The sequence below is a fragment of the Natator depressus genome, chromosome 23 (genome assembly GCF_965152275.1).
Source record: "Natator depressus isolate rNatDep1 chromosome 23, rNatDep2.hap1, whole genome shotgun sequence".
Classification (NCBI taxonomy): Eukaryota; Metazoa; Chordata; order Testudines; family Cheloniidae; genus Natator; species Natator depressus.
This window is the reverse complement of record NC_134256.1, coordinates 5,086,252-5,112,556: the sequence shown is the minus strand read 5'-3', so window position 1 is coordinate 5,112,556 and position 26,305 is coordinate 5,086,252. Positions and strand designations below refer to the sequence as shown.

At 56.3% G+C, this 26,305-nt stretch overlaps 1 protein-coding gene across 1 annotated transcript; it reads right to left on the bottom strand.

Moving 5' to 3' along the window:
• Nucleotides 1-521: 521 nt before the first annotated feature.
• On the bottom strand, nucleotides 522-25,553 carry DACT3 (dishevelled binding antagonist of beta catenin 3). Its single transcript, XM_074937579.1, has 4 exons — nucleotides 25,332-25,553; nucleotides 4,107-4,218; nucleotides 3,541-3,696; nucleotides 522-3,152 (listed from the first exon to the last, which is right to left on the bottom strand). The coding sequence occupies exons 1-4, from the start codon at nucleotides 25,551-25,553 to the stop codon at nucleotides 1,474-1,476; spliced, it is 2,169 nt and encodes a 722-aa protein (XP_074793680.1). The 3' UTR covers nucleotides 522-1,473.
• Nucleotides 25,554-26,305: the final 752 nt, after the last annotated feature.

The following is a 26,305-nucleotide window of genomic DNA, read 5'->3' as shown; positions in this document are numbered from 1 at the left end:
CCGTTAGCCTGGTGGGGCCCAGATCCCAGCAGTCCACAAAATCTGCAAGGCGATGAACCGGCTCGGTGCCAGCCGCCAGGGTGTTGGCACACGCTCACTAGTGCCCACAGCGTCACCATTAACAGACCCGAAGAGCTCATCCATTCAGACACGATCGCATCAGCATCACAACCGCCTCACCAGCGCCCCAAACGCAGCTCACCCCCCCATGCAGGGGGCGTCACCCCAGGGCCCACGATTGCACTAGTGCCCCAGTTTCACCATTAGTGTCTCCGAGGCCGCTTGGCAGCAGGATTTTACCACTAGCGTCCCGGCACCAGGGTTTCCCCAGTGCCAAGCGAGGGTCTCGCACGCGGCTCACTTGGGTGGCGTCATGCACCAGGAAGCGAGCGCTCACGCACAATGGTGAAGGGAAGCCAGGGCAGACTGCAGCTCCCCCACCCAATTCCCTCCCCAATTAATTTTAGCACCTGCTCCCCAGCCGCAATGTAACCCACTGACCCCCAGCAGCCAGTGCCCCCTGCCCCGTCATGGCATCCCCCTGGCCTTGCAGACTGGTGGGGGGCAGGGGGGCATCGTGCACCTCTGCTAAAAATTAAACCTGGGGGCTTGAACCTACCAGCTTCTGGCCTGAGGTTTGCATCACGGGGCCGGGCAGGGAAGGGTTTGGGGAGGAGGATCTGGTAGTAGGGCAAAGGGGGAAGAGACAGGGTTGCCACCGCTCCAGGACTGTCCTGGACTCTCCAGGAATTAAAGATGAATTTTTAATTAAAGATGATGTCATGTGATTAAACCTCCAGGAATAGGTCTAACCAAAATTGGCAACCCTGGGAGGAGAACTGGACCAGTGGGAAAGGAGATCAGAGGGACCCCAAAGCTGGGAGGGATGACATGCCCCTCCCAAGGTAAGTAGGAGTGGGGGGTGTGAGGTGAGGGGGCCCGCCAGACTGGGGGTGCATGGACCCAGGGTGGCTCAGGGGCCCGCCAGGCTGGGGGTGCATGGATCCAAAGTGGGTCAGGGGGTCGAGGGGAATCCCCAGACTAAGGCGGGTCAGGGTGTAGATCAGGCTGGGGTTTAGGTCAAGCGACATGCCCAGGCTGGGGGTGGGCGTGGGCTGGATTACCCTGGAGGGCTTGGATCAGGTTGGGAAAGGGTCACTCCCAGATTGGGAAGGTAGATGGTGGGGGTGAGAGTCAAGCCCCCCACAAAAGGCCAGGGCGTATGGGTCAGGGAATACTCCCAAGCTGAGGGAGTAGATGGGGGGGTGTCAGTGCCCCCCAAGCAAGGGGAGTATGGGGCAGGGTTTGTTGGGGGCCACCACCAGGCAGGGGGCATAGACCGGGAATGGGTTAGGCTGCCCCAGGCTAGGGCAGTATGGGGCAGAGTTGGTTGGGGGGTTGGAGGAGGCTGGAGAGGGTGTGGGTCGGGGGTGGTGACGAGGGGGATTAGACCCCCCACCCAAGCCCAGGATCTCACACCGTCGTCATCACTTTCAGGGAACCCGAGCGGAAGCGCATAATCTTCTTCTTGAGGGCGTGGGAGGCCTTGATCTTGACGAAAACCTTGGGCCGCCCGCCGGCCTGGCCGGGCCCCGCGCTGGCGACCAGCTGCGGCGAAAGCTGCTGGGGCCAGACCAGCCCGCTGCTCTCGTCCGTGTCGCTGGAGCCGGTGCTGAAGGCGGGCGAGCCGCCCTCGCTCAGGCTGGACTCGCTGTCGCCGTAGGCCAGCCCCTCCTCCAGCCGGCACACGGGCGCCCGCCGCGCCCCGCCGCCCCGCCCGCCCGAGCACTCCGAGTCGCTCCCGGCGTAACCGTACAGCACGTTGCGGGGGGGCGAGGGGGCGCCCGGCCCGCTCCGCCCCGCCCGCCGGCTCCGCCGCGGCTCCCCGGCGCCCGCCTCCTCCTGGCAGATCTCTGCCGTCGAGCGCCACTTCCGGTAGCCGGCGGCGCCGGGGTGGGGGCGGCGCTGCCGGGACGGCTTGAGCACCACCTCGTCCCGCTCCACCGTGTGGTACTTGGTGCCCGAGGCGCCCGGCTTGTTCAGGAGGCTGTTCTCCGACTGAGAGCGCGCCGCCTTTTTGCCCCGGGGGGAGCCTTTCCTGGCGCTAGCCCGGCGCCCCCCTGGTGCTTCCCCCCCTTCCTCGGTGAAGCGACACTTCTTGGGCATCGCCGCTGCTCGAGGCCTCTCCCTGGGCGTCACCGGGGCCCGCTCTGGTGACAGCTCCACCGAGCGCCCCTTGGTGAGGGGAGGGGGCTTCTTTTTGGCGCCTCGGTGGGCCTGCTGGGCGCGGGGCGGCTGCTGGGCCGGGATGTACTGGGCCTTCACCATCTGGCAGGCCCCGTCCTCGGTGCAGGCCAGTGGGGGGCGGCCCCCCCTCTCCTCATAGGGAGCGGGTTCCTGGCCGTTCCTGGCGTGGGCACCGTCCTCGCCCGGCCCCTCCTCGTAGTGATCCACCGACAGGGCAGGCCGGAGGTGGGCCAGTGCCTGCAGCTTGGGGGGCTTCTTGAGGCTGGAGTGCGGCGGGGCGTAGCCTTCGGGGGCCCCCTTGCCGGCCAGCGTCCTCTCGGCCGCGGCGTCCCAAGAGGACCAGATCCGGGCGGCCACGCCCGCCCCGCCCTCGTAGCCGCAGGGCGAGGGGGTGCTGCTGCCCCGCTCCATGGCTGGGGGGTGCTTGCGCTCCGCCTGGGGGGCCAGCAGCTCTGAGGGCCTCTTGCAGAGGCTGTTCTGGCGGGCCACTGCCTTGGGGGGCGGCTCGGCGTTGAGGCTAGTCCGGGGCTTGCCGCCCCGCGCCAGCTGGCTGCGCCGGCGGATCAGCCGCGAGATGTAGCTCTCCACCTTGTGGCAGTGAGCGGCCTCGGGATAACAGGGCAGCTCCTGCCCCCCGAACTCCTCCAGCCCCCCGGCCTGCTCCGCCCCATAGGCCATGCCCGGTGAGAAGGGGGTGGCGTCATAGAGGCGGCCGCGGAGCAGTGGGTTCTGCATGGCCACAGCGTGAAGGGGACTGGGGTACAGGAAGGGGTCCAGGCTGTCCCGGGGCGGGAGGCGCGGGGGCGGCTCGGAGGGGTAGTCCTGAGAGCTGGAGTAGGGGGCCGAGTAGGAGCGGGGAACCATGCCCCGCCCGGCCCCGTCTTTGCCACTGCTGCCCATCTCGCCTGCGGGACAGAGAGATACAGACTGAGAGACAGACCCACAAAGGGAGGCTCCAGCTGGAGGGGGGCAGTGCTCAGGCCCCCTTCGCTCCCATGGGGACGAAGGCAACCCCAGAGACAGGCCTGCCCCTTTCACCACCCCCCAACTCTCTTCAGCCATGGCCAGACGGTCCTTGACAACCCATCCGGCCCGGTATGCCCCAGGACCCGACCACCGGCCCCATCCGGCCCGGTATCCCCCAGGACCCGACCCACGGCTCCGTCCGGCCCGGTATCCCCCAGGACCCGACCCACGGCTCCGTCCGGCCCGGTATCCCTCCCTCTGCCCACCAGATCAGCCAGGCGACCCCCAGCCCCGCGCTGGTCTCTCGGGAGCCAGGCAGCCGCTCACCCACGGACTTGGGGCGCTCGCTGGCGTAGCTGCCACGTGACTCGGCCTGGCCGATGCGGGAGCAGGAGCCGGAGGTGGAGGGGAAGCCGGAAGAGTCCCCGAAGCAGGAGGCCGGCGAGTCTGAGGCCACCGCGGAAGAGGCACCCTCGTAGAAACCTGCAAGAGATGGCAGCTGTGAGCTGGGGGGGCAGCCGGGATGGATTTGTGGGACAGCCACCAATTGAGGGGGGGGCAGGGATGGGGGATAGGAAGAGGCAGCCCTGAGCTGGGGGGCAGAGATGGACGTGCTGGGGGGGGCAACCATCAGTTGGGGGGAGGGGAAGAGGCAATCATCAGCTGGGGGGCAGGGAAGGGGGAGGCAGGTGACAGACTGCTGGGGGGGATGGGAGCAGCCCACGGGGCACCAGCCACCCTGTTCCCTGGGCAGGTCTCAGCTTGGAATATGGGGTGTGAGAAGCAGTTTTGGGGTCCCACTTCCCTGCAGGGATAACCGGGGGTGAGGATCAGCTGCATCTCTCCCCCAGTCTGAGACACACACCCCCATATCACATCACCGGGGTCCCTACCCGAGCTGGGCCAGCTGTCCATCTCGGCCGCCTCCCCGCAGGCCTTTTCGGGGTGCAGCCGCAGCCCCCCCACTTGCTGCTCCAGTTCCCACATCAGCCCGGGCAGCGCATCCTGGAAAGGAAACCGAGAGGGGCAGGATGTTAGTGAGGGATTGATACTCCAGCAACAGGGGCCTTCCAAGCCTCCCCATTTGGGGGGGTTGAACTACCCCCCCCAACAGTGCCCTCCACCCAGAAGCCACTGCTGCACATCACCCCCTCAGCCCCCTCCCAAAAATCAAGGCTCAAACCCCATCAGTGGTAGATAGTTGGGGGGGGGGGTCAGCTAGCCCCTAAGTGCACCCCTCATGTTTATATTCAGTTGAACTTTGCACCCCGAGGGGGGTATCATGGTGGGAGGGGGATGTGCTGCTGACAGCCCACATGGGGGGTGGGGTAGGGTCTGCTGGGTGACCTCTGACCTCCAGACAGATGGGTGGGGGGAGACAATGAGACCCATTTGGGGCTGTCGCTCAAACTCTGCTGGAGACAAAAGGGGGGGGGGGGAGTCCTCACCCCAGAGAAGGGGGGGAACTGACAGCTCCAGGGCTGGAGGGGGAGGGGAAACAGCCACCACCTGGCCCACTGCATTGGGATACCCCAACCCCCACCCCCACATCTGGGGTGCGCAGCCGCCCAGGGAAACAAGGCCCAAGGAGCCAGGAGATGGGCCCCAGGCTCTTTGGAAACTGTGCTGGCCTCTACCCTGCCCCTATAAGGTCAGGAAAGCAGGAGGCAGCCAGATCCCAAAGCTCGCAGGCCCAATGGAGGTGGGGGGAAGCTTCCTGAACTCCAAGGAGCCGGGGTGGGCACGAGGGTGGGGGGTGTTCTGACGGGGCCAGAGCCACTCAGGATGCGGGGGCAAAACAAGAGAAGGAGAGGAAGAGAAAAGAGGAAAAGGAGGAGAGAAAAGAGGGAAAATGAGAGGAGAAAAAGGAGGAGAGAGAACAAGGGAAGGAGAAAAAGAAGAGAAAAGAGTGAGGAAAAACAAGGAGAGAGAAGGAGAAGAGGGAACAAAGGAGAGAAGAGAACAAAAGCGGGGAAAGAATGAGAGGAGAAAAAGAGACGATGTCATGAAAAACACCTTTATTCACATCAAATTTCATTCAAACTTTTAAAAAATGTTCTAAAATACCGAGACAGGGATAAAACAAAGCACAACACACCCAGCAGACATTAAACTTGGATCCCTAAAGCATCAGCACCCCCAAGTTCACGCAAACTCTTAACACCCCACGTCAACCGAACAGCGTCCTGGCTACAAGTCAGTTCGTAAAAGGTGTAAATCAGCCCGCTGCCCCGGCCACCATCGGCCCTGGCGCGTCACACGGCGCTACCCCGGCCCGTCGGTTCCGGTGAGATTTCTAACCGGCTCCCCTGCGCCAGGAGAGAAGAGTGAGAGAGAAGGAAAAGACGGGGGGAGGGATAGCTCAGTGGTTTGAGCATTGGCCTGCTAAACCCAGGGTTGTGAGTTCAATCCTTGAGGGGGCCATTTAGGGATCTGGGGCAAAAATTGGGGATTGGTCCTGCTTCAAGCAGGGGGTTGGACTAGATGACCTCCTGAGGTCCCTTCCAACCCTAACCTTCTATGATTCTATGATAGGGGAGGAAAAAAAGAACAGGACGGACGAAATCGAACAAGAGGGAGGGAGAGGGAAAAGGAGAGGTGTGTTGGGACGGACGGACAGATGGGGTTACGTGGGGACAGACAGACAGAAAACACAACAGGAAGAAAAAAGGAGAGAAACAAACGAGAGAAGGAACAAGATGGGAGAAGCAGAGAAAGGAAAAATCTCCTCCACCCCTCCAGCATAGACCCCGTTTCCTTGCCATCCCAATGGGGAGGGGAGAGCTCCCCAGCCCTGGGGACACGTGCACACACAGGCCTCCCCCGGCGCATCCCCGCTATCTCTGCTTCACACCTGGATGCCTTCCCCTCTGCCTGGCTCAGAGATTGGGGTGGGGGGTTGGGTTCATTTATCACGGCTCCTGGGGAAAGGGGGGGGGGCGACACCCGGTCAGCGCCGGAGGAAATAAATTATTCCCACTACAACGGCAATGTCGATGAATACATTACAGTGCAGGGGGCTGCAGACAAAGGGGCCGTTGGGGGGGGGGTATTCCCAGCCCAGCCCAGATCCACCCCCCACTCCATAAATTCAGCCCATGTCCTCCCCCCCCCACTTCACGAGTGACATTCTAAATCAGGGATTTATCCTGCTGCTCTAGGGACATCTGATAAATGCCCCCCCCCCATTCCTGACCCTCAACTCTGTATTGTCCACCCAGCACCTAACCGGCCCCCTCTGTTTCCACCGTCTGTCTCCCAGAGGCCCTGGGCGTCAGGCTCATGGGTGAAGTCCAGCCATTTTGTGAAGAGGCTGGATGTAAAAATGGTAAATTTCCTAACTAAGCTCCCCCTCTCCCCCCCACCCAAAACAACAACACTGTAAAACTCTGGGGGGACTCGAGGGTTTGTTTTCTTCAGGTCTTTTGGCTTCAGCCTAGCAGCAGAGAAAGAGAAAGGCTGGTGAAGGAGGGGGGAAGGATAGCCTAGCGGCCAGGGCTTCTAGCCTCCGACTGAGGAGAGGGGGGTTCACTTCCTTGATCCACCCCAGCCTCCCTGAGTGACCTTGGACACAAGGCTCTCTGTGCCTCAGTTTCCCCATTTGTACAATGGGCATAGCTTTGTGAAGGATCTTTGTGAAGATCCTTCCGTTAAAGTTTGTGGGGTGCTCAGATGCTATATTAACGGGGCAAAAGCAGGACCTGAAGTGAGGTGGTTGTTACATGGACTATCCAGAAGGGGGCAGCACCCACAAGCCAGGCCAGAATTTCCACTTAGAGACCTCAGTGAATTGGGTGCTGAGGTCCCAGGCGTGGATGCTGGGCTTTGGAAAACCTAGCCCTCAAGGGCCTTGGCCCCTGGACTTTCTGCCCCATCAAATCCTCCAATGGCGCTAGTCAGGTTTTCATCCTACTATCCCACGCCCATCCCCACGGTATCTGGGCACCTTACTATAAGGGTGCGTGTGGGCACCCCATTAAGTACACATGGAACGGTTGTGCCGGATCAGGACTGAAACGACCTGCATGCATCACCCATGTGTTAGCTGCACTTTCCCCTTGTTCAGACAATCCAGCCATGCAGGTCCCACAGCCGAACCGGCAGCCATCAGGGTTTTAACTGCTGTGTCAGCTAGACCTGCTCTGAGCTAGGCCGTATGGGGGAAGGTTGGCAATTTGACAGTCTAACCACTAAATCATGCTCTTCTCCCAGAGTGAGGAATGGAACCCAGGAGTCCTGGATCCCAGCCACCCCCCTCCTACCCACTCCAATCCACTAAACCCCACTCCCCTCCCATAGCTGGGAACCCAGGAGCCCTGGGAGTTAAAATGCCAGCCATAAACGTCTGACAGCGTGGAAAAAACAAATTTCAAGGGGGCCTTTCAAAATAAAAACCAAATTATTGTCTTTGAGCTATGAAGGTCAGCTAAGGGTCTAGGCCCCCAACTGGTGTAAATGGGTGTCACACTATTGGAGTCGATGGGCCAGATCCCCAGTTGGCACAGCAACACTGGGATGAATAGAACCAGATCCTCAGCTGGTTCAAGTCAGCATCACTCCACTGGCACAAACAGCGCTGAACAAATTTGCACCAGCTGAGCTCCTGGTCCAAAGATTTTTAATCCAGAAAAAGACTTTAAAATCACCCCCTAGGAAGTGCCAGATCCCAGCAATGCCCCATATTACCCAGCACCCTGCCTCCCCGTGGCTAGTTCCAGATATTTTGGGGGCAGGTGTGAGGCACTGCGGATAGGACCGTGACCAACTAACCCACCTACGAGGGAAGTTATCCCAACCTCCATCCGTTCGCAGTGGGCTTATACCCCGAGGCAGGCAGATTTATATCCCGTGTAAATTTTCATCCCGGCACGTGTAGCCACAACCGTTCTTATTATTCCTATAAATGGCTAATCCTTTTTGGAATCCTGCTAAGCTCTGTAATATCTGGTGCTGGCGCACTTCAAATATCTAAATCCACACACACACAAATGGGTTTGAAAAAATCAATTCCGAATCCAACTGCCAGCAGCCACAATCAGCCTCTGGTAAAGGATGGAGCTGAAAGATACATCCTGGGACACAACGGCAAGGAGCACTGGATCTGTGATTTGAATGGGTGTGTTATCGGCAGCCCAAATAGCGATGTCAATTCTTAAGGTTGTCTGACAGTTTCCATTAAAAGAGCCTGTTTTCGGTTACTTATAACTTTAGCTATTCAGGTTGAAGTTTTCCCTGCTGGGTGTCAGCCTCCAGCTGAATTTTTCTGGAAAGTTTCAGGTAAAACAGGTCAGCTGTTTTTGAGAACAAAGTTAGGGGGAAAATATAGTGCTTTGCCCATGCTTCCAAAAAAAATAATTTTTTTTTCTTCCAACCATTTGGTTGAGACGCTCTAGCGCCTCCATGCTTTGGGGCAGGGACTTGAAATCTGGCAGAGGGGCCAGGGATGTGCCTTCTGCTGTCTCCCTGAGAATCTGTCCTGTGTCCCAACCAGACTGCCCATGCACCATCCCAACAGAGCAATTGAACATGCTCCAGCTCAGGGCTGCAGGGGCTGAGTAGGACTCCTGGAAATTGCTCCTTGGGGATGGGGGAAAGGGGGAGGGCAATGCAGCACAAAGAGCAAGGAGATTCTCTCCTGTACTCTGAGTGCTCCCCCTGTTGGCACCATGCAGCATGCAAGAGGAGACAGCTGCCAGGCTGGAATGCAGAAGGGTGAGGAGTCAGGAGGCTGGATGGGGGAACAGAAGAGATTCAGGTAGGGAGACAGAAGCGGCGGGGGATAGGAGGAGGACCAGTCATGAGGGATTTTGGTGTCAGCAAATAGCTGTGAAACCCACAGTCAACACGTGTCTCTCATCCCCCTCTAGTGGCAGATCCACATAGAAGATAACAGCTTACTACTGCTACCAGGACTGCACTTTGAATCAAATGACCCCAACCCTGATGACACCCCGCATGTGTGAAAGGGTCAATATGGCTCCACAGGATGAAATCCTCGTCCCTCCCAATTTTTAAAATCATAGGAAATTACATTTTTTAAAAACCCCTGCATTAAGAGACCTGCTGTATATTGAAATCTAGCCTACTTTCCTCCTGGCTTCGCGGTTAAGATTAGTTGCAGTGCAATATCAGGCAACCTGCCTCCGGGAAATGAATCTGATCTGGTTAGAGATTGCAGAGATCCTATTAATGCAGTGGGTTTCCTGTCTGCATTTCACCTCGCTCAAGAACCCTGAAACATAGCTGGGTTGTTTTCACTCTGATTCTAATCGGTTCCACTTCTTGCCTCTCGCCAGCACAAGGCAGCAAATATAATCATTCATGTATGCGGCACTTGCTACCTCCAGAATACTGTATAAATATTAACCCTTTCTGCTTCCCAGCTCTGCACTTTCCTTGGTTTACAAATTGGGGAAACTGAGGCATATTGACTTTCCCTACAACCAGAGTGTCAATGGAAGAGCTAGGAATAGAACCCAGAAGTCCTGGCTCCCACTCTCCACCTGCTCTCATCCACTAGACCCCACTCCCCTGCAAGATCTGGGAATAGCACCCAGGAGTCCTGATTCTCTTGTCCCTGCTCCTCCAGCAATTAAATCCCATCCCTTCCCCTTTAAAACTAAACATAGCTTGTTCAGGTCTCCCAAAGAGAGCTCAAATGAGAACCAGGTGTGGGGCTCATCCACATTCATTCTGCACAGCACCACTGCTCTGAGCTATCCCCCGCCAAATTAAAGATCGGACCGGGGAGAGCGTATGGGATAAATTACCGAACAGAGCCACATACAGACATTGTAGGGGGGGGATACATTTAAACAGGACACCCTGGAGCCACAGTCAGAAAGGCAGAGGAATTGTGACAATCTCAGCAGTACTCGGGGCTCTGTGAAGAAAGGGGAGGGAGGAGATCTGGGGTGGGATTGGTAGAAGCTCTGCAGGGAGTGACTACGGGGCGGGGGGGGGGGACGGGGACGGGTGCTCTACTGTGGTGATTCAGAGATTTTCAGCCCAGAAGGAACCATCATTCTGATCAGCCTGTCTGACCTGTATTACCTAGGCCAGAGAATCCCACTTCCAGCCCATATCTTGTGGTTGAACTAGAATGGGAAAGAAATGTCTGATTTCAGCATAAAGCCTCCAAGCGGTGGAGAATCCACCGCTGCCCCTCAGCCAGTTGTTCCAATGCTTAGTTCCTTTTCCTGTTAAAAACTTGAGTCTTATTTACAGTCTGAATTTCTCTAGCTTCAGCTTCCAGTCACTGCCTCTTGTAATGGCTTGTCTGGTAGGTTACCAAGCCCTTTACACCAGAGATCTCCCCCGCGGATGCTTATCCACCCAGACCAAGCTGCCTCTTAGGTGTCCTTTCAATAAGCTAAATAGACTGAGCTCCTTCCCTCTCTTGCTGGGAGGTGGCTTTTCCGGACTTCAACTTGCTCACCTCTGAACCCTCTGTGAGCTTCCCCCGCTCCTGTCTGGAGTATGGACACACTATCCCAGTAGCTGTATACAGAGGTAAGGCTAGGGGCTGGCCAGAAAGCACAAATCCCCCTCCACAGAAAATGTCAAGGTTTCAAGTTTTGTTTTTATTTCACGCTGGAACGAACCGAGACCTTTTGAAATTACTCACAAAAACACCACAGGGGAGAGAGAGAGACCCACCCTGGAACAGCCAACAGCCCAGAGTTAGGATGCGTTCCTGGGATATGGGACACCCAGGTTCAAGTCCTCTGGGAATAGGACTGGTATGAAGAAAGGGACTAGGGAAGCGCTATTTGCCTTCACATCACACAAGAACCAGGAGGTTGCCCAATGACATTAATAGGCAGCAGGTTTAAAACAAATAAAAGGAAATATTTCTTCATCCAGCACACAGTTAACCTATGGAACTCCTTGCCAGAGGATGTTGTGAAGGCCAAAAGTATAACCGGGTTCAAAAAAGAACTAGATAAGTTCCTGGAGGACAGGTCCATCAATGGCTATTAGCCAAGATGGTCACAGGAACAACTCTGGGTGTCCCTAAACCTCTAACTGCCAGAAGCTGGGACTGGACAACAGGGGATGGATCACCTGATAATAGCCCTGGTGTGTTCATTCCCTCTGAAGCACCTGGCATTGGCCACTGTCAAAAGACAGGCTACTGGGCTAAGAGGACCCTTGGTCTGACCCAGTATGGCCATTCTAATGAATAGAACCCAGGAGTCCAGATTCCCAGCCCCACCTGCTCAGCAGTATCCCTGTTTTACAAATGGGGAAACTGAGGCATACTGACTTGCCTAAGATCAGAGAGGGAATGACAGAGCACAGAATGGAACCCAGGAGTCCTAACTCCCAGCCGCCCTTGTTCTAACCCCCTGCACCCCACACCCCTCCTAGAGCAGGAATAGAACCAGGCGTCCTGACCCCCAGCCCCCTGCTCTGACCCACTAAACCCCACCAGAGCTAGGAACAGAACCCAAGGGTCCTGAGACTCCCTGCCCCATCCTGCTCTAACCATTACTCTCCACTCTGTCCCTTTAAAGCTAAACATGGATTGTTTAGTTCTTCAGCTGAGAACTAGAATGAGAACCAGGCATGGGACAGCCCAGGGAATTGAACCGGTGTCTCCCATTTCCCTGAGGAGCACCCCACCCACCAGGCTGGAGAATCAGCCTTAGTCTCACCCCTTTGTAGAAGTCATTAACTAGCCACTGGGCCAAAAAGAAAGAGATTGGGTAGCCCAGTGGTCAGGGCTGTCGCTGGGGATACAGCAAACCAGGTTGAAGGCCCTACTCCAATGCCAGCCAATCAGGGCCTTGCACTTGAAATGGATGCTCAGACAGTTTGTCAGGTTGAGGATGGGATTGACAGGTGCGTCTACACTGCATTGCTAACCTGGGTCTGTGGAATCCAGCATGTGGACTCGGCCTTTCGAAGCCCGTGCTTGAGCGTCCACACCACTTACAAGTGCTGGGCTGGGGTTTCTCACCCATGCTAACACGTCCACACTGCACTACGTGGTCTGCAGCCCGACTCTGTGTCCACACTGCAAAATGACGGGGCTCAGGCCTGAGTCACACCAGGAGCGGGGCTCTGATGCACCCCACTAGCAGGATCCTCAGTGAGTGCTTGCTGACCCAAGACAGAGTAATTTGTGTGTGGACACAAGGGGTGGGGAGGTAACTGGGCTCAAACTGGAGTCAGAGCCTGGACTTAGTGTGCAGTATAAACGTGCCTGGCAACAGCTACCGTGACCCCTCCGTCTGTTTCGGAACCAGTGCTTTCCAGACTATAGTCCCCCCTGTAGTTGCATTCTTTGCTCCTAGACACACGATCTCGCCTTTGGCTGCATTCAAACACATGTTTGGATGTTGGAGCAACAAGGAGACAAAGACACAAGCCAGACCTCGGCAGAGCCGTTATCGTCCAGCTAACAGCCATAAGCAGGGAGGTGGACGCAGCGGAGCTAAAGCAGAGATCGCAGCAACCAGAAATGGAAAAGTACCAACAGATCCCGTGACTTCTGAGCACCGGGGCTAGGCTGAATCCAGCCGGCTCAAACTCTGCACCTTTCACGGCTCAGGACAAGGTTAAAGAAGGGTTAAACCGTAGAATTCAGTTTTAAGTAAACTCAGTGCAGCAACCCAGCATCCCGCAGAGCCAAGGGCCAGGCTCTGGATGTGCGGCTAGCGCAGCAAATGGGTGGTGGCCCCAATGCCGTGCGAGTCTCTAATCTGCATGCCCCACAGGCACTAGGATCTGCTGGGCCGGATTGGACCAGCACCTCCTCTTGCACAGCATCGTGGGGCCCGATTCCCAGCTATCTACCCCCTGTGTTTGTGGCAGTGATGGTGGGAGGTGGTTTTAAGCCCCTTTGCACAGTGCTCCCCCACTGCCCCAGCATATTCTAGGCCTCCCCCAGCCCCCGGTGTTAGCTAGTGCAGCCTCAGGGCTGCTCTAATTCACACTCTGTTGCCTCTGGAGGACAGAGAATAGCCACAGAGCAGTGTGCTCTGGCAATGCCCTCGATCCACCCTATGTCGGGGGGCTGGGATCCAGGTCCTCTTACCCCAGCTCCACACTGGCTGGGGAGACCCCCTTGTGGAGGAGGGATTCTCAAGGGGCCGTTTCCACCCATTTTAAGACTAGCTGGGCCTGAGCATTGGAACTGTGTCTGTGACAGCAGCAGCTGCTTCAGAGGAAGGTGCAAGAACCGCCCTTCCTCCCCGCTCCCCCCGCCCCCGGTGGGCAATGATATACCCGGCCAAGAGCAGAAGTTCCTGACAGACCCCTAGGTTAGCGGGTTTGCATATGCCCTGAAGCATGAAGGTTTATATCCCTTTTACCAACAAACTTCCTATTCTTGTTTTATATAGAAAACTTCTAACCCTTCCTTTAAAATCCTGCTATGCTCTTGGCCTTAATAATATCATGTGGCAGGGAGTTCCACAGGATACCACGGTAGGGGTTTTTCTCTCTCTCTCTCTCTCTTCCTGCCAGGTTTCAATGTTCCACCCTTCACCGAGCCAGTGGCCAGAGGTGACTTCAGATTCATTACACCTACTAGCAGAAGCTGACCCAGAAGAGCAGAGACGGGGAAGCATCTCAGCCCCCATTCTCATCTCCCTCAGTGGGAGGACAGAGGCATGGGCTGGTCTCGCTAGGTCTTTACACCCCCCTCCCCCATATTTCAGATCAGCACCTGGCTTGCAGGTTTAGCCCTCTGGCTAGTAAATCTCCCAGCCTAGCCATATTGGCTAGCACATCCAACATTGGACTAGTCTAGGAGGTAGAAAGGTTGGACCAGCTAGAGGCGGCATGGCTCGGTGTATAGTGCACCAGACTGGGAGCTGGGTGCCCTGGCTCTATTTCGTGCTCTGCCCAGACTGTGAGGCATTGGCAAATCACTTCTCTCTGCTCCTCCTCCTGCCTAGACTGTGAGCTCTTTGGTGCAAGGACTTTGTGGCTGTGCAGCGCCTGGCACAATGGCCTCTGATCTCCACTAGGTGGTACTGTGATATACAATGATAAATAATAATCCAACATTGGCAATTCTTGCACTTCAAGACCCAGCTCCCGGAGTCATGGGAGAACATCTGCTTCTGTTTTTTTTCCTTAATGAAGTAAGGGCTTGTTTAGATGAACTGTTAGCACATGGCAAGTTGGAGCATGAATCTACCTGGCCACAGCCTGCCATGCACTAACTGTCGCAGACTGCGCTTTGACCTACCCCATATCTATGTCTGTAGGGCTTGTGGTAGGGGAGACAGAGCTAGAAAATGGGACCCCCTAAAGGCTCCAGAAGACAAATGGAGAGAACCCCCCACTCCATTATTTGGGAAAGTCTGCTGATAGCATTGGTCCATCTCATGATTCTGGGGGGGAAGCTGACACATGAGTTTTGGGGCTGGCACTACCCCACAGCTGAATGGGGAGCAGGGGGGAAGCCTCGCTCGTCACCATGAAATCTCAAAGGGCTTTACAGAGGAGGGCAGGATCACAACCCCCATTTTACAGCTAGGGAAACTGAGGCACCGCCAGCCACCCACCCAGTGGCTGAGCCAGGAAGAGAACCCAGCTCTCCTGGGTCACAGGCCTTTGTTTTAGCCACTAGGCCACACGGCCTCCGGCACAGGGGGGGTAGCAGGGCAGGCCAAAGCACAAACTGCACCAGCCCGGCGCTCCAGCATCACTGAGCTGCTGTACTAAGCAGCTAGTTACTGCCGGTCCCTGGGGTGCAGTTCAGAGCAGATTGCTCTCCTCCCCGTTGCAGAGGGCTCCTTCAGCACACCGGATCCTGATAGCCAGCAGCCGCCAAGGGGATTGCAGGCTATAATAAGCTTGAGCTTTGTATCGGTTCTCTCTGTCTCGCTCTGGCATTCCCTTAAAGAAGCTGCTGCTCAGCATTCTCCTCCTCCTCCCTCCCCCCACTGGCAAGAGGAGAGAGAGGACAGACCATAAAAGTCTATTGGATGGAAGCATAGCTCCCATTTCTCCGCAGGAAAATTCCTCTTGGACAGTCAGGGTTGCTTTCCCGACCGGAGAAACGGGGAGGCTGTATTCAAAAAAAAAAAAAAAAAAAAAAAAGGAACAAAGGTTGGAGACGTACATTGCACACACACGTGTGTAAAAAACACCCAGCAGAGAGAAAACACATGAACCATAGGGACAACATTTCGCACCAGCATTCAGGATTCCTGGGTTTTATTCCCAGTTGCGTGAGAGAGTGGTTAGAGCCAGGACAACTGGAAACCAGGACCCCTGGGTTCTATTCCCAGCTCTGAGAGGAGAGTGGGGCCTAGTGATTAGAGCAGAGGAGGCTGGGCGTCGGGACCCCTGGGTTCTATCCCTGCTGTGGGAGGGGAGTTGGGCCTAGTGGTTAAAGCAGCAGGGCTGGGAGTCAGGACCCCTAGGTTCTCTCCCCAGCTCTGCCACTGACGCCTTGAAGGAGTTGCTTTCCTCTCTCCGTGCCTCAGTTTCCCTTCTGTAAACCAGGGGGTGGGGCCATAATACTAACCCACTTTGCACCAGGTGGCTGAAAAGCACCATACAAGTGGCAAGCATTAAATGATTTTAAAACAGAAAAGAACTTAAATAAACTTCCTGTTGCTTATAAGTGCTTCATCCCCACACCCGCCTTGGGCACAGAGGGCCAGGCTTACAAAGGGAAATAGATGCCTCAAGATGCAGAGGGGCACCGAGCAGGATTTTACAAAAGGGCCTGACCAGGTGAGGTGCCTAAATCCCCTGGGCCATCAGTGGCTTTAGATTCTTGGGCACCAACTCTGCCCAGGTGTAGGGGAGTGGACAATGAAGCATCCCACACAATGTATAGGACTGAAATTTCCTAAGGGAGTTAGGCATGTGAATTCCAAAAGCATCTAATTCCCCTAGATTATTTCCCAACCCTAATTTCTGGAATGAGGTTTAAATCGTTAGAACAAGAGCTTGTTAAAAAAACCCAGGTGCTCCCATAGCAACATTTAATTCCTGCAAAGTTTCGCTTCACCAACAAGGAAAAGAATTACAATTTTGTTTGGGAGGTTAAAATTAAACCACTGATTTTGACGTAGGACAAAATTTCTCATCTTCTACGCTTCCAAAACCAAGTTGCAAATGACCATTAATTCGGGGCTGGTACTGATTCCTATCTCGATGAGGGGGGAAACACAACATCCTTTCCCAGAACAAAAATCCAGGTTGGCTTAATTTGATGGAGTCTTGAATGAGCATTTCTAGGATCCAGAAGGGACCATTGTGATCCTGTGGTTGTGACCTCCTGGATAACCCCAAATTAATTCCTGTTTGAACTCGAGCAGGTCTTTTAGAAAATCATCCATTCTTGAAGAGACGCGTCACTTTGGAGGTGTGGAAGGGATCTTGGTAGAAACAGGCTAGGTTTCTTATTGGCAGTTCCACGACTGAATTTCTTTAATTAGCTAGATATGGGGAAATATATATATATGGAGAGGGGGAAATTTCTCTTATCAGGTGAGCATTAGGGGTTGCATACTTTTCTTCAATACCAAATGCCGTTGTGTGCCCTATTCTCTAAGTAGTCCTGGTCCAGGGCACGTGATAAAATCTGAATACATGTATATTTCTCTCCATAGAGGTGTGTGTGGTTTATATGCCAAGAAATGATTTTCCCCTGTTAGGCTATCAAAGACCTTAGAGGGATTTGCACTTGAAGCCGGGCTCTAAACGACTTTTGGAAACCTTACTGAGCTGTTACACCATTGATTCTCACAGGAGTTATGCCATGGATGATTTAGCCACTGCTATACTTAGCAACATCCCTGGCTGTGCATTCAGCATCTTCTCTGCGGCTTTCCGCCCCCTCGGTAGTTTTTTTTTTTCCCCTCGCCTTCTTAATTACAAGGGATATTTGCATAAAAGCAGATTCTTTTGTTCCTGCGGCATTTAACAGCTGCTAATGCCTCCACCTGAACTGAAACCACAATCAGCTGTGCAGCACGGCGTGGTAATCTTTCCAGCAAGCCACTGACACGCTCAAGGATGACAATCTGGAGGAAGGTCTGTGGTAGCTCGGAACTTCCCACCACCAACAGGGATAGAACCCAGCGCCTCCTGCCACAAAAGCCCACCTGGGCTGAAGGAGAATCTCCCGCGAGGTAGGTGTTAGCAGTACAGGGCTTATGACACTCATCAGAGCTGTCCCAAGTGTATCCAGAAGACGGCAATGCTCGGATATTGTTACACTGTTTCCCTAGAGGATCTCAAATCTTTTCACAAGCTGTGCACACACACACAGCAGCAGCAGCAATCGAATGCAGCCACCTCTGGGGGGGAGGGGGGAAGAGTGCACAGCACAGGGGTGGGGTAGATTTTTGGCCAATGGCACCAGAGCAGACCCCTGCCCTTATACAAAGATTTTTTTAAGCATCTACTCAGAATTCACAAGCTCTCCTCCTTCCATCTGGGCCCACTACACACCCTCCCGTCTCAAGGCAACAATGTTTCTGGTAACAAAGTTGGCCTCATGGTTAAGACAGCAAGAGACAAAGGTTCAAGTCCCGGCTCTGTCACAGACGCTCCCTGTGTGACCCTGGGGAAACTGAGGTGCAGCATTTGCCCATCTGTAAAATGGGGTGCTATGAAGGTCAGGTGCTCAGTTACCATGGTGATGGTTTTGCACAGTTGCCGCGGTGATGGGGACCATACAAGGACCTAGCTAGACAGAAGTTCTGTGTGTGATCGCGACGCACAGGGTACGAGACGGGGACGGACTGCGCTGGAGAGGACCAGACTGGGGGGCAGCCCTTGAATATGCTTCCCCAGCTGAGAAGGGCGGCCAAGGTCATTGTGACTGGTCCAAGAAGACATAAGAAGCTCTCCTGGCTGGGTGACCCAACTTATGCCGCTACTTTGGGGTTTCCATGTTGGCTGCATTTTTCTTCTTCTTCCTTGTGTTTCCTTGTCTGAGATCAGGGCCCCGTCGGGCCGGGCGCCGCCCAGACACGCAGTGAGCGAGATCGGGGCCCCGTCGGGCCGGGCGCCGCCCAGACACGCAGTGAGCGAGATCGGGGCCCCGTCGGGCCGGGCGCCGCCCAGACACGCAGTGAGCGAGATCGGGGCCCCGTCGGGCCGGGCGCCGCCCAGACACGCAGTGAGCGAGATCGGGGCCCCGTCGGGCCGGGCGCCGCCCAGACACGCAGTGACTGAGGCGGGGAGGGGGTAATGGGGTCTGCTTTGGGGTCAGGTAGGGCAGGGGCTCCCAGGAGGAGAGGGTGTGTTGGGGGTCTGTGCAAAGGTCAGTTGGGAGGGGGCTTACTGAGGGTGGACAACAGGGTCTGTCTCGAGGGCTCCCTGGGTCTGGGGGAATAATGGGGTCTCCCCTGGGGTAAGATGCAGAGGAGGATCCCTGACGTAACAGGGCCCGCCCTGGCACCAGCAGCTTCCCTGCCCCATCCATCCCGCTAGCTACAGCTCGCTCCCTCCCTCCCCCGACAGTCCAGGCCGGAGTTTCGCTCCTCTCGGCACAGCCCCCCCAGCCCAGCGGTTATGGCCCATAAGTAATAAAGCAGAGATAAGGTGCAGGAGGGACCAGTGGGGGAAGGGAGGCTGCTCACCAGGCAGGAGCCTGCCCCCTTGCATCCCTTCAGCACCCCTCAGCGGCCAGGAATGGGGCTGGGGGGGGGGGAGAGGGCAGGCAGAGTGAAACAGCTCCAGCCAGCCCAGCCAAGGGGCCCAGTCTGCCCCCAGCAGCCACCGCCAGGCCCCCTGACCATGCAGCTGTCGGCTGCCACCAGCCCTGCATCATGCAGACAACTCTCAGCCCTCCCCCATCCCACTGATTTAAAGTCCAAGCTCTGCTCCCCCTCTGTAGCCAGGGGCTCACCCCCGCCCCTTCCGGGATCTTGCAGCTACTCCCTTTGCAGCCGCTTTTGCTTCGATTCTGCAGCCTCCCCACCCAAGATCGCCCCCCCCCCCCGCCCCACCGCACGGTGCTGCACCGTCTGGGCAGGATCATTACCCCTGTTTTACTGACGGGGCGAGCGAGGCCAGGGAGAGGTAGCATTTTGCCAAAGGATCCCGCCTCCCGGCCCCCAGCCTCAATTGTGAGCTGCCAACGGCTTTTGCCTTTGAAGAAGTGAGGAGCAGAGAGGAGAAATCAGACTCCTAGCGGAAAGGCAGGCCCAGCCGGAGCCAGTGGGGCGGTGTGTTTGGGGTGGGGGGATGGACGCTGCAGCCGGGGACGCGTGGCTGGGCTTTGCTTTGTCTGAGCATCTCTCCCAAGGAAACCCTAAACCGGGGCCGCTCCGGACGCCAAGCCGCAGCCTCGCGCACCGTCATGTCTCAGGCATGAGCCGACCTCAGAGCGCCGGCCGCCGGCCCATTCCAGACGACTCACGTGTTTCCCCACCACCACCGGCAAGACTCCCACATGCCCCAGCTCCAGCTGGAAGGCAGGGGACCGACGAGGCCTGCCAGAGCGCATGCCGGACGGCCTGTCACTGAGACCCAAGCCAGCCGGGAATGGCCAGGCCAGGGCTAAAGACACTGACAATGCTAGCCACCGGCACTCCCCTGAGGAAGTTCACCACAGCCGGGGAAAGGGGGGTGTCCTAACTTCCATCAGCCAGGGCACCTCCCTGAGGAAGCTCACCACACCAATCTGTGATGGTGTCAGAAGCCCCCCACCCCTACACACACACACACACATATGGGGGGTGGGGGGGAGGGCCAGCACAGCTGCACAGATTGCCCATCCCCTAAGAATTGTATATTTTTCCTGTCCCGAATTGGGAAGAAAAGTCAAAAGCCTGAAAATTTTCACCAACCAGCAATCCAAAAAGAAGAAGTGGAAGAAGAAGACGACGACGACTGGTTCCAACCAAAAGGTTTTGTGTTGATTGAAACCTTTTTTATTCTTATCTGCCTTGTTTACATTTCCCCCCCCCTACAAATTAAACTTCAAATTTCCCTTTTGGCCCCCCGCCCCCTCCCCCCAAAAAACCTGGAGCTCTCTCATTTTGGGTGACGACAGGGAGGTAGTGACAATTCCTAACCCCTTCCTCCCCACCCAAAAATAAATAAATAAATAAATAAATCAGGAAATTTGTCAAAACAAAAAAAAAAAAAAAACAAAAAACTTTCCCACCAAAATATTTGGGTTTCGACGCACTGACGTTTCCCAGTGGGGGGGGGACGGACGGGGGGGACATTTAATTGAAAAAACTCCCAACCTTCTCTGAGGGAGGAAGGAGCCTCCCCATCTCGGGAAGGGACCCCAGCCCAGCCAGAAGATAAAGACCAAAGAAATGGGGGGAGAGAAATAGGATGGTTGAATGCGTGACCCCTGCCCAACACAAGAGGGGGCGGAGTCATGGCACAGGGGCGGGGCCAAGGAAGTGCCCCATGTGAGGTTGGGCCAGCACTCTGGATTGCTTTGCCCTGGCCTTGGGGTCTAGCTGGCACTGCTCGGAGGCAGCTCACCACGCCACTGACACACAGTCAAGATGGGAGGGGCGGAGAGGTGTAAGGAGGACACAGAAGTCCAGGCAGCCTGTTCTCTGGCTGACTCATTCCCCCCCACCACCACCACCGGAGCCCAGACAGTCTTGGGGTGACAGCAGGACTCGTCGGCCCATTATCCCACCGCTGGAGCGGCGTTATCAGCACCAAGGCATGCAGCTTGTGTCAACGATGGGAAGAATTCACCCAGCGCTCAGCATCCTGATCTGACTGCAGCCTCGTCCCCAGGGCCGCACCCACCCACCCCCCGCCGCCTTTCCTCAACGCAAGGTCCAAGGAACAGCTTCCAGACCAGCTCACCCCCGCCCCACCAGAGAATCTCATCACTATGCAAAGCAGGCGCCTCTCATTGGCTGCTGGCTGCTCGCCCCATTAATCCCCTGCTGGAAGATGCTGCCAGGCTTTTTGACAGCGGATCCACAAACGTGAAGTCGATTTAATTAAAGGGGGGGGGAGAAAGAGCAAAATCTTTTTATTTAATCAGTAAATAGCTGGCAAAGCTGGAGCTGAAAGGGGGGGGGCGGGACGGGCGGCTGCGATGTACCAGGCCAGGCAGGAACCCCATAGCCCTGGCAGCAGCAGAAGGGACCAGTAATGCCAGCCCCCAGAACAAGATTTTTAGGGGTCCAAGTGATACCTGGTCAGAGATGGCTGCACAGGCCAAGCAGTGAAATCAGCAAGATAGCACATCCAGGGCACTGAAAATACAAAGCACCTTGCAAGAGGGTGGGGAAAATCAGGACTCCTGGGTTCTACCCCAGCTCTGGGAGGGGAGTGGGATCTAGTGGTTAGAACAGGGGGGCTGGGAGTCAGGACTCCTGAGTTCTACCCCTAGATCTGAGAAGGGAGTGGGGTCTGGTGGTTAGAGCAGCAGGGCCTGGGAGCCAGGACTCCTGGGTTCTACCCCCAGCTCTGAGAAGGGAGTGGGGTTTAGTGGTTACAGCAGAAGCATTTGGTGCCTCGAGTCCTGGGTTCTCTTCCTGGCTCTGACACAGATTTGCTGGGTGATCTGTCTGTGCTGTGCCTCTATTTCCCCTATATGTAGAATCCACCCAGGTCACTACTAGGAGGAAGCTCACCAAGCCACTCAAGTCCTGTAGCTGCCCCTGCTGCAGCAATGCTAAGCAACACTAGAGCATGGGGCTGGAGACGAAGATATTTGCTACATCACGTCAGCCCAGCACCCTGCCACCAGCACCAGTCAACATCCAACGCTTCAGAATCAACCATCCTCCTGGCTGAATGCACTGCAGGGGCAGGTGAGGAATCCCCTTCCTGACCCTGCTCCAGGGACCAGCTCTTGCCCTGGAGCATGACCTTGACTACTCTAACTCCCCTGGCATGGGCAGCAGTCTGGAGCACAGGACAGCAATGTCGTCCATCTGTCCGTCCTGCTGAGAGAGGGAGGGGCAGAGATGCACCCAGGGAAGGACTCCAGTGAGAATAGCCTTAGCAGCCACTTTCCAAGAGATAAGCTGGTTCCACATGCCCAACAGACACCTTTGCCCAGGGCTTGTGAGCAGCTTATTACACAAAGTGACAAGACCCACACAACATCCCCCGACCCCACTCCAGATGTCGCTGAGGATAGTTTGGTTTGGTACTGCAGGGTCTTAGATTAGAGCCAGCTCAGAGGTGGGACAGACCCCACCTGAAAGGGGGTTCCAAAGAGGATGGATCTAGACTGTTCTCAATGGTAGCTGATGACAGAATGAGGAGTAATGGTCTCAAGTTGCAGTGGGGGAGGTTTAGGTTGGATATTAGGAAAAACTTTTTCACTAGGAGGGTGGTGAAGCACTGGAATGGGTTACCTAGGGAGGTGGTGGAATCTCCTTCCTTAGAGGTTTTTAAGGTCAGGCTTGACAAAGCCCTGGCTGGGATGATTTAATTGGGGATCAGTCCTGCTTTGAGCAGGGGGTTGGACTAGATACCTCCTGAGGTCCCTTCCAACCCCGATATTGTATGATTCTATGACACCTGCCCCATACACTAGGGAAAGGTAGACTGCCCCATTCCTCTGCCCCAGATATGGTCTCCTCAGACCAGAGAGAGACCTGCCCCACCCAGCACTCACAGCTACAGGCTGAGCTCCGAGAGGCAGGACACCACCGTGAGGATGCTCACCACACCGCTGACCCCTTCCCAGCTAGGACACTGCACTGAGGAAGCTCACCACAACCCCAGCCCCTCCCTGGCTAAGACCCCACTGCAAGGGATCTCGCCACACAACCAAAGTCCTAGCTGACTCCGGCACAGCGATGTTGGGGTGATGGAGGAACCTGCCACTTCCAACGATGACCGGACAATCGCGTGTTTTGTGAATGACACCCCCTCCATCCTTTTGACTCCCACCCCACCTGCTTTCCCCTCTGAGCGGGCTGAGGACGAGATGGGGGAGGATTGCACCAGAGGAGCTGACAAGCTCCGACTGACAGACAGACAGACACCCTGCGCCCCAGAGGACTTTCCATAGTACTACAATGAAGTCAGTGAGCAAAGCTTGATGTACGCCAGCTGGGGATCTGGCCCCACTGACTCCAATGGAGTTACACCCAATTTACCCCAGCTTGGGATCCGGCCCTGCACTGTAAGGTCTTTGGGGCAGGGACTCTCTATGGCTTGTCCGCATAGTGCTCAGCACAATGGGACCCCCCGATCCACAGTTGGCGCCCCAGCTATGGCAGGACTAAAGACCAGTCAGACCTCAGAGGGACACCTCACCTGCCATCTCCGGCCTCCCCCAGCTGCCTTATGCCAGCATACCCCCACGGCCCGCAGGATCTTTCCCTTCCACCCGCACACGGAGGAGAAGACAATAGGTGCTTAGTCTAACTTGTCAATGGCAAGACAGCCCTTCCCCCACATTAGCACTGGGGCTGAGCGCAGACTGAATTCTGTTTCTGAAGATGCCAAAGCAGAAATGATCAATGGTCTGTTGAGTGCAGTGTCCCCACTACCCCTTCCTTGCTGCACCAGAGCAGACCAATGGGCCAGTCTAGAGCCACATTCTCTCCTGGATGGCCTGGAGGATGGACTTAACTGTGCACTCGGATTGGGTGCCTTCCTGACCATCAGCCAGTGATCAGCTCTGAAGCATGAGGGTGAGTTTTTGTATAAAAAAAAACAATCTTAACTTTTTTCCAACTCCTACCCAAGCACTGTGCATTGGTAACATCCTGTGGCAGGGAATTCCACAAGTTAATTTTGTGCTGCTCAAGAGAACATAGGTGTTGGAACTAGGAGGTACTGGGGGTCCTGCCACACTCCCTGACTTGAAGTGGTTTTCATCATATATAGGGTTTACAGTTGGGTTCAATAGCTCTCGGCGCCCCCACTATAAAAATTGTTCCAGCACCACTGCAGGAGAGAATTAATGTTCTTCTACTTTCAGTTTATCGCTTCGCAATTTCACATGCCCCCCTTTTTCCCCTGGAGTCTATCCAGAGGTATCAGGAATATCCTCCTTTCTCTAGCTCTCAGGAAAACCCCGACACTAAAAGCCCAGTTTCTATTATACATAGTGGAAGATCTACCAACTAACGCCTCACGGTCACACAATAATTCACTACTTTGTTGCTTACTGGATTCATGTTCCAAAAGCAGTTCTTAAACTGCAAGCCCATCCAAATCAGGAAGAAAGGCTGGCCCTGGGTTGCTCCTGTTGGGAACAGAGCCCTTGAGGCCTAACTCCCAGTCTCCTGCTCTAACCACTGACCCCACTCCCCTCCCAAAGCTAGGGATAGAACCCAGGAGTCCTGGCTCCCAGGCCCCCTGCTCTAAGCACACTGCCATAAAGAAAACACTCTCAAATCAACAGAGTCCAACCACAGGGCAGAGGACAATGTAACCTCGGACATGGTGGTGCCATCAACTTGAGTCAAGCAACAGGCCGGGCCCAGGGGCTCCCAGAGGCCGGGGGTCTGAGATGTTTCAATGAAAGTTAAATACACAAAGGAAGGGGAGGGGAAGCCTCCTGCTCACCTGCCCCAGGAAACAGGGGCCCCCCTGCCCCCAGAAAACACTAAAACTGCAGAGCTAGGGGCTCCAACACCCCCAGAGACCTCCACAATGCACAGCTAGGGGCTCCCCCCACAACCACTCAGAACAGCCCCATAGACCCCCCCCATGCCCCCATAACAGCCCTGTACACACCCCACTGAACAGCTGGGGGTCCCCCCACACCCTCATAACAGCCCTATACACCTCCCCCCCACATCACAGCTTGGTGTGCCCCCACACCTCTTTAACAGCCCCATACACCCCCATAGAGCCCCATATTGCACAGCTGGGGGCTCCCCCACACCCCATAACAGCCCCATACACCCCACACAGCGGGGGGCTGCCCCCACACCAGCCCCATTTACCCCCCACACCGCACAGCAAGGGGCTGTCCACACAACCCGTAACAGCCCCAAACACACACACCCCCACCGCCCACCGGGGGGCTCCCCGCCCCCCCGCAAAACAGCCCCCCCCCACCGCACAGCTGGGGCTCCCCAGAGCAGCCCCCTACACCGAAGCAGCTATGGGGAGGCCGGGCAAGCCCCCCGGAATCAGCCCCACTGTGCCCAACGAGTCCCGGCCCCGCCGCCCCCGCTCTCCGGACCCGTCCCCAGGCGCTCGGGGCCCCGGCCGGGACTCACCAGCTGCTCCTCGGGGGCCGGCTCCGCAGCGCTGCCCGGCTCGGTCTCCCCGGCCGCCGCCTGCTCGGCGGGCTCGGTCCCGAGGCGCAGCGCCTGCCGCACCCGGCGCTCCTGCCGCTCCCGCAGCAGGTGGAGCTCGCAGAGCCCGGCCAGGCTCCCCTCCAACCAGCCCCGGAGCCGGCCCCGCTCCGGGCTCACGGGGAAGGAGAACGCCCGGATCATCCCCCCGGCTGGGCTCCCACTGCTGCCCCTGCGGCCCCGGCCAGCGCAGCCGAACCGCTCCGCCGGCAGCAGCTCCGCGCTGTCACCGCCTCATCTGCATAACCACCACCCCCAGCACAGCCATTGGCTCGCCTGCCCGGCCTCATCTGCATAGACACCCCCCCAGCACAGCTATTGGCTCGCCTGCCCGGCCTCATCTGCTTAGGCCCCCCCACACGCAAGCCATCGGCTTCTCCACCCTGCCTCCTCTGCATAGCCACGCCCTTGACCCGATCAATTGGTTCCCCCGCACTGTTTTATCTGCATAGCTACGCCTTCAGATCAACCCATTGGCTGTCCGACCCTGCTAAATTTGCATAGCCCCCCACCTCATTGTAGCCAATTGAGTCTCTCGTCCTGCCTTATCTGCATAGTCACGCCCTCAGCCAACCCATTGGCTCGCCTGCTATCTCCCCTGCCCTGTTTTATTTATATAGCCACGCCCCTAAATTTAATCCTTGGCTCCACCCACCTTGTTTTAATTGCATGGCCACCTCCCCTTCCCAGCCAGTAGTTCATTTACACATGCTTATTTGCACAGTCACGCCCATGGATGCTGCCATTTGCTCATATGCTGAGTTTAATCTGCATGACCACACCTCCCGCACCTAGCCATTGGTTCATCCATTTCGTCCATGGGGAGGGCCAGTGACAGCTCCACCCACCCCAAGGTGGGTGTGGCTCTCACTCATCCTGCCTACCAGGGGACAGTT

Bases quoted from the DNA above. Each gene is read 5' to 3' on its own strand.
- DACT3 (XM_074937579.1), bottom strand. From the start codon at position 25,553: ATGATCCGGGCGTTCTCCTTCCCCGTGAGCCCGGAGCGGGGCCGGCTC. The intron at 4,219-25,331 runs GTGAGTCCCGGC...TTTCCTTTCCAG, and splicing joins CGGCCCCCGAGGAGCAGCTG to GATGCGCTGCCCGGGCTGAT. The intron at 3,697-4,106 runs GTAGGGACCCCG...CATCTCTTGCAG, and splicing joins GGACAGCTGGCCCAGCTCGG to GTTTCTACGAGGGTGCCTCT.